The following is an 8,037-nucleotide window of genomic DNA, read 5'->3' as shown; positions in this document are numbered from 1 at the left end:
GCCTAATTATTTTTAATTAATTGGGGGTTTTTTTCTTCTTTTTTTAATTATATAGGCCTTAGTTATTTTTCTTTTTCCTGGAAATCAAAATGATAGGAGAGGTGGTCAGACTGTATAGGTTCGTTTAGGGCAGTAACATTCTCCATGCGCTGTTGTTGACCAAGACTTGCACTTGCATGCATGGCCACATGCAAAGAAAAATGACAATTTGCCTTTAATAGGATATTGCAAAGGATATTTAACGAAAGTTTACAAAACTACAAAAAATATAAACGTTTTTATTGTTAATTTATTTTGGCCCACAAGAGAATCAAAGAGAATTGTGTGTTCCTGCAGTTCCTACGGGCCTGACCCTATATTATGACCAAAACAACACCTAAGTAGTTGTTAAATCATATCTCTTGTGTAACTCTGTATTCGAATAAAAGTTCATATAAGATTCCTCTGAAGACCGGTTAAAAAAGAGGCGGTTTAAACACAAAGCATTGCGGTGATTTAGTCTTTTTGATGTATCATTCAGCATCTTATAGCATTTTACTGATCCAACATACGGTTTTTAATAGTCTTTTTTGAACTTGTACGTAGGCCTATATTTGCATATAAATGAATACTACAATGGCACCAAGAAAAAGACCAACTATAGCTCATTGTTTTTGCCGCTTTAAAGCCTGGCTTCATTGTGCCATGCAGTAGCTTAGGCTTATTTCAAAAGGTTAAATGCGGCCAACAGTTTGCGCGACGGCCTCGCTGCGCTGCGTGACTAATACCTTGAACAAACGCCTCGCTCCAGACGCTGTTTCGTGTTAAACCGAACAACGTAAATTAGGTTGAAATAACAACTTAAATCACAATTCATTGTAATGTTGTAATATGTGAATAATGGATAAGCCAAATGTGATGGGAGGTCGACAGTTAATAATTGATCAGCCGTTATGTTGCGGCCTGATGATGTGCTGCGAGGAGGAATGTCATTATAGGACGTCTGAAAAGGTTCATCCATGAAGGACATATCGATGCATGGGAACAGGCGCGGGACCGTCTTTATAGCAGAAATGTCACACTATAGTATAAGGTCATTCATTAAAAAATGACAAATTGCTAAGAAGTGGCAGTATATCGAACAGAACGAGGAAGAGCGAAAATCGCATGTTCTGAAATATAGGTTTAAATATACAAAAAAAAAACTAACTGCCTACTATTTTAATAGGCGTTTTGAGTGACATCAAATATAGTCTACTTAGAGCTATAACATATCTATGACATGTTCATAACATAATGAACATGGCAGGTGTCTTATTGGGTTTAGACTAGAACCCTCGCTTCACGCAGAACCTCTTTTCCTGGATAGATTTTTGCCTGAGTTGTCCAGTGTATCCACACAGACCACACTAGACTTATTAAAAAGCAGCCTCTCCGTGTTGGCCTTTGACCCTTTTTATGTCCGTTTAGTTCAGTGTGTCTTGTGTGGCCTGATTCCACGCGTCAGACTATGTGTGCGTCATGCGCAAAACGCACCTGTCATTTTGATTGACTATTGCACATGGACGCGTGGTGTCATCGATAAATATCCACAGTACATGACATGTAGGCCTATGTTCAGATTGATAAATTGTGCTTTTCTTTTCATGTTGGACGTATAAGCTACGTGTTGGTCCTGGCTGCAAATAATGGAGGTTAAACTTGGTGCATGGGTGGCGTGGACCCATAAAAAGTACAGGCCTGTAGTTTAAGTTCACCTATCAGGTCTAGCCTTCACTCTGTCAGTGTTTGAAGCCTAGATAACAGTAAACAGTAATCTTAAACAAGACAGATACTAACCAAATTCCATTATTGCCTTACGATATTTGTCCAATATGAACCATCACAATGTGATGAGTGGGTTGTGAGCTTGTAGATCGGGTATTTTTGTCCAAGAGATTTCGTGTAGACAGAAAAGGCCTACAGAGACAGTTTAGCCTAAATAGACTCTTGGTTTCAGTAGGATATTTGTCATATACATTATTCCCCTCACCTATAGCTTGACATTGGTTCTCAAAGTGGTTCTTTAGGGGGCTCTAAATTGACCCATGCAAGTCTGTAACTCTGACAGTGTACAAATGGAACCAAACGAACCCGTTCCAATGGGTTCCATTATGTGAAAGTTTGAGAAACACTGGCCTATAAGTCCCTCTTTAAATTGTCCTGCACCTTCATGTGTAACGCAGTGGCAGGAATGACTGACTGACTGACTGACTGACTGACTGACTGACTGACTGAGTGGCTGACTGAGTGGCAGCAGTGCAGCGTGCTGCAGTGTGGTTCCCAAACCTTTTAGCCCGTGACCCAAAAGAGAAATTACACGTTTGCCCGGGAGCCCAAACTAGTGAAAACAGCAGATCTACAAGCTCACAACACAACTTCTTAAACATTGGTGTTCTAATTTATGGAATTTCTTTGACTTTTCTTTGATTTCGTCATGAAATTACTGAAATTACTTTGAATTTTTGTTTTAATTCATGAAAAAAAAATAGTTTTTTTTTTTTTTTGGGGGGGGGGGGGGGGGGAGATTATTGAAAATGTTTTGAAACAATAATAATACACCAAACCAAAAATTAAGGGACCCATAAAAACGTGTCCCGCGACCCATAAATGGGTCCCGACCCAGTGTTTGGGGACCAGTGGCCTAATCCCCACCGCCCGTGATTTAGCCGGAGCGCTGTGGGCTCTAAAAGCCCCGTGCAGCTGCTGCCCTGCCTGCCTGGCCGCGCGCTCCGCTCCGCGCTCTCCCTCCGCGACGCGACAGACTGCGAACCGCTCGCAGTATTAATAATTCACCGACACACCACGCTTCTTTCCCACAACAACCGCTGCACGTTCAACGCCACGGCCCCCACCTTTATTACAAACAACCCCTCATTATTCCCCCCTTTTTTTAATCTAGAGCGAAGTGCGAGCCGAGCAGCGAGTGTTTTTCCCTTTCTTTTTTTTTTTTTACATCTGACTTCGGGGGGGTTGATATCTGACTGTCGTCGCCTTTGGAGCACAAGCGGAGAGAGAGCTTCCATTTTCTGCATCCAGGGCTGCCTTGTCGCGCCTTGCCTTGCCGTGTCGTGCCGTGGTGCAGCCAGTGTGGACGATGTGTCGCTGCGTGTGTGTAGGCATCCTGATCCTGAATGCTATGGTGATCTGAGGCTCGTTCTTTCATCTTCGTCAGGGCTTTGAGGAGGAGGCGGCGAGGGACCAGGGGTGTCCCCGACTGTGTGTGGAACAAGAGGGGAGAGAGAGAGAGCCGTGGGGGAACAGTACAGTAGGCTACGACACGCTACGCACCACAGAGAGAGAGAGTGAGAGAGATAGGCGCTGCTGCTGCTGCTTTTTTTGGGGGAGGCACGTTTTTGGGAAACAGGAGCTGCACGGCGCTGCTGAATGGCGGTTAGTTTGCACATGGAAACAACAATATAAATACAACTTACTTTCAAGCACACCTCCGTCCATTGATTTTTATTTTTATTTTCTTTATTATATTTTCGCGAAGGAGGTGTTTCTCTCTTTCGCGGCTGTCCACGCCGGTCTTGCCTTCATGCGTCTCCTCCCAACTGTTGGACAACTTTCGTCTCTAGTGAGCTGACCAGGAGGAGTGGAAGTGGACGCGACCCGCGGGACTTTGACGTCTTCCGTTGACTTCTCGGGCCGGGCCGGCTGGGTTCGGCGTGTCGTGTTGGTATTATTAATGAGTGGATCTGACGCCAAACGCACCGAATAACGACGAGAGACGCGGAGGGCCCTGCATGCTCTGCCCTGGCTCTCTGCTGTCCCCCCTCTCCCTCTCTCTCTCTCTCTGCTGCACACTGGAGCCACTTTGGAACAGACCTTAAGGCTGGGACTCTGTTTAAAGGTCCTTTTTGCTTCCGGCAACAGCGAAGAAACCAAGTTGGTGCTCTCTCTCTCCCTCCCCTCGCTCGCTCCTCTCTCACTTTTTGGAAGCTGAACTTTTAAAGGAAAATGGGGCATTGAGAGTGTTGGCAATTTTCCCCGCGCTATAATGGTACGTGCTATGTAACTCAATACACTACACTTCCAACTCTGCTGGCTCTGTATAGGTAAAGTGCATTATATGCACAGGACTGAGATGCATTTTATTGGTTAGGTAAGGGTTGTGTAATATAATTTTCAAAATGTTGAATTGCAGGCCTGCCTTATTATTTCTGCTGCCCTGCACAACAAGAGGCAAGAGGGTCATTGGTTTTTGGCTACAAGTTAATGGTGGTGATACTACAGCATGGCAATTTAATAGTCTATAGTGTGTGTGTGTGTGTGTGTGTGGTGTGTGTGTGTGTGTGTGTGTGGTGTGTGTGTGTGTGTGTGTGTGTGTGTGTGTGTGTGTGTGTGTGTGTGTGTGTGTGTGTGTGTGTGTGCGTGCGTGCGTGCGTGCGTGTGTGTGTGTGTTACAGTGTTGTGTGTGTGTGTGTGTGTGTGTCTGTCTCTCTCTCTCTCTCTCTCTCTCTCTCTCTCTCTCTCTCTCTCTCTCTCTCTCTCTCTCTCTCTCTCTCTCTCTCTCTCTCTCTCTCTCAAAAGTAGGCCTACAGAATAAAGTGCTATAATCACCTTGCCTTACAATTATATTTCTAAAGTCACATAAGTCACATTGCTCAGGGAACATTTACAAGGCCCATTATGATAAGCAAAATCTACAGTACATTCATTAGACTTGCTGATTAGGCAATAGTTTCTGACACATTGCCCACACCTCAACAACGTATTTCTGGTGCAGGTATGTCGCCTATTTGTAGGGTAATAATTTCATGTTTTGACAACTGCAGTTGTTGTTCTTGCTCTTTAAAAGAACGTAAGCCCAACTCGAGCAGATAGGCCTGATTTGTATTTAGTTTTAAGACTCATGAAACTGAAAGCATAAAACCATGCATGTACCACTTGCCTATTTAATTTAATTTGCCCTCGCTGATGAGTTAACAATATGCAAGCCTAATTGATTGCAGGAGCGTGCATGAGTGGCCCTATAGAAAGCGCTTGACCGTCTTTCTCTTTCCGCGCTGCCTGCAGATCAAACGGAATAAAACACACGCGACGACAGCCTGTTTTATCTGTGCTGGGGCGGCCGGTTGTGCTTGTGCTCGACCTAAGATAGGCTACATGTGTTTGGTGATTTCAACAGGAGATATTATACTGTTTATTCTCATTATGTTGGAGATATTTTTTCTCCCCATTCCCTTTCGTCGCTGCCTGAACTTGGCTACCTTTATTTAATTTGTATTCTTTTTACATGTATTTTATTTTTTCAGCACTAATTGCGTTGATGATGACACTTGCGTGCGTGCGTGTGTGTGTCGTGGTTAGGATAGGCTAACTTTGCTCTCGACTATTTCTATGTTTATATAGATCATATAGTCGATACATAGCTAACTGAGTGTCCTAGTATTTCATTTTATCACTGATATCGTTTATTTAGATAGTGTCATCATAGCCTATAGCCCTACTAAAATGTATAAATACAAATTCAGTGTAAGCTCATATAGCCTATTCACGAATTATATGTCATTCTTGATGATGTTTCTAGTGCTACGACTACCCACTACCCAGTGATATATATTGCTGTAATCCAATCGCATTATAATAACATAGACATAACATTAGCTTGTGATAAGATTGTTTAAATATAACTGTATTCCACTAGGATCAAGCCTAGAGAGATAATAGTGTCTGTGTAAAAGGTACTTATGAGTGCTCAGTGTTAATTTAGCTTTCAGAGTTAAATTATCACACATTTTACAGTATATACCATTAATCACCATAACGTGTCATATATCTTAAACACCATTATTAACAGACCTGATTTGTGCCTCTCCCACTTCTGAAATATATTTTAAGTAAGTTAATGGTTCTTAATTGATTGACCTGTTGTTAAGGTGCATGATGCACTATTTTGTGATAAAGAGGGGCAGCAACATATTCATGTGATCATGCATGACAAAATAATTATGCTGATGTCCAGGCAACAAGATGTTACAGGGAGTTTTAAATCAATTCCTTGTGCCCGGTTGTCCTTATACCCAGCCGTGTTATACAAATGAATTACATATAAATTACAGAACATGGTTTTACTAGACTTTACCCAACTTTAATGCATGTCACTTAATTTGAAACGAGAGTCTTTAGAAACGTTGTAATCATCTCTAATGGCTAAAACTACATTTGAATAAAACTATTTGGGGACTTCACTGCACAGAACATACAGTGAAAACCATGCAACCTATATGCATCAACCAGCTTTGATTTTTGTCTCCCAGGGAAATGACATGTTTTAAATGCTTTCTGTAAGCGAGACACAGTAAACACAAAGATTATGTGCTTTTGAATATTGGCAGCATTTCTCATGTGCTTGCGGACACCTGCCAAAAAAAGAAAAGAAAAAATACTGCTTGATTATTGTGACTGTTTGCCACCTGCAAAAGCCCCAAATAAGTCTACTGTAAATGTCATCTCACAATATTTGAGGTGTCACTTGACCAATCTGATAAATTATTGTCTGCATTGCTTGTGACTATTAGACAGCGCATGATTGAAATTGTTATTAGAATACCGCTTTTGTTTTGATTGTGGCCCTATAATCTAACCACATTAACCCTATTGTGGCACATGTTTAAACAACTGTTAAACATGTTCCAATTAAAATAATAATAATTCAAAAAATATTGAAAATAGCTGATCTACAAGCTCAACAACACATCACATCATGAAGCACTGTGAGCTTGTAGATCGACTATTTCCGGCATTTGTCATATACAACAAAGTTCCGGTATATGGACCTTAAATGCTTGGTTTGCAGTCACCGTGGTTGTTGCTGAGCAGACCTCCCAGCCACAGAACCCGTCAATCACATCAAAGGCAGGATTATTAGCAGTGGCAACCTGTGAGAAGCTGGGTGCGAACACTGTCATACAATTATCTTACGTAGACTTTTTTGTTTATACAGTCTCAAAGCTTGCTGGAAAGCAGATGGGATATTTGAAGTGAACCTATCATTCTGCTACATTGAGTCATTTTGTACGCGTGTGGGGGGGGGGGTCTGTGTCCATGTCCATGTTTTGCAAAGCAACTCAACACTCTCTGGTTTTTGCGGTAAACTCCACTGTATAAGGATCATAACCACATGAAATCTCCCCATGGATCAGCCTTTGTTGGGCACAAAGGGTCGATTGTACCACCCCAAACCTCATTGTTAAGTGCACTTAGCCAGTGTGGCAAGGCCTTTGGCTGAGTGTGGTTTGCCCATTAACTATGTGTCTGTATAAGGATCCCAGTAGGAAGTCAGAGGGATTGGATTACACTGAAGTTAAAGTATGATGCGAGTGGCTGGTGTGTGTACTACCAAAATGTCAACCTCTGGACGGTGCAGCATTACTGCTGGTGTATAGCGGTTAGGGATGGGACGACGAATGATATTATCGTTTATCGCGATAAAAAACACTGCACGATAATCGTATCGTGGAGATTAAATTTATCGTGATATCGTCCTCCGTCATGCACTGGGATCAATTCACCTTTTTATTTGCCGAGCTGCATATCTGGTACCACTTAAACCCTCTATAATTGGGGAAAGGTACTTATAATATACGTACTTGATAGTCTTTTTTCACTCTCTATCAAATGTCTTTGCCTCCGCCCCCAGGATAATGGATTTTGTTTTATCGCGATAATATCGCAAATCGCAATTTCTTTTGTCACAATAATCGTGATATGAAATTTTCATATCGTCCCATCCCTATACCTATGGACGGTGCAGCATTACTTTTGGTGTATAGCAGTATTAGCCAACAGCTACGCTTTATGGCCCAGCTTGTCAAACAAGACGAGTCATTGACGGCTAGGTTGCCAGGCTGGGTGAATCTTTGGGCGTGTCACCGTGCAGACCTGCAACTAAAGGGCTCTGTACGAACTTGTTCACCTTCGTAACAGTTTTGGTAAAAGGATTTCTATTTCATTTGGAGACAGATTGGTGTTGTTGCACAACCGCATACAAGCACTCGTGCAGGGGTTTAG

The 8,037-nt window shown here is 42.3% G+C and overlaps 1 protein-coding gene across 4 annotated transcripts in view; it reads left to right on the top strand.

Moving 5' to 3' along the window:
• Positions 1 to 2,877: 2,877 nt before the first annotated feature.
• LOC308281138 (nuclear factor 1 X-type-like) overlaps positions 2,878 to 8,037 on the top strand; it is a gene marked incomplete at its 5' end in the record, with an annotated part of 171,664 nt that continues 166,504 nt past the window's right edge. Inside the window, one exon of one of the 4 annotated variants that reach the window (XM_080721235.1) lies at positions 2,878 to 4,024. In XM_080721235.1, the coding sequence (XP_080577361.1) occupies positions 4,022 to 4,024 (3 nt within the window). The remainder of the gene's footprint in view (positions 4,025 to 8,037) is intronic. The other 3 variants (XM_080721234.1, XM_080721238.1, XM_080721239.1) reach the window with 3 other exon arrangements.

Source organism: Nannobrachium achirus (genome assembly GCF_963921795.1).
Source record: "Nannobrachium achirus genome assembly, chromosome: 3".
Taxonomy (NCBI): Eukaryota; Metazoa; Chordata; class Actinopteri; order Myctophiformes; family Myctophidae; genus Nannobrachium; species Nannobrachium achirus.
The sequence above is the reverse complement of the archived record's forward strand: the minus strand, read 5'-3'. Positions and strand labels throughout refer to the sequence as shown.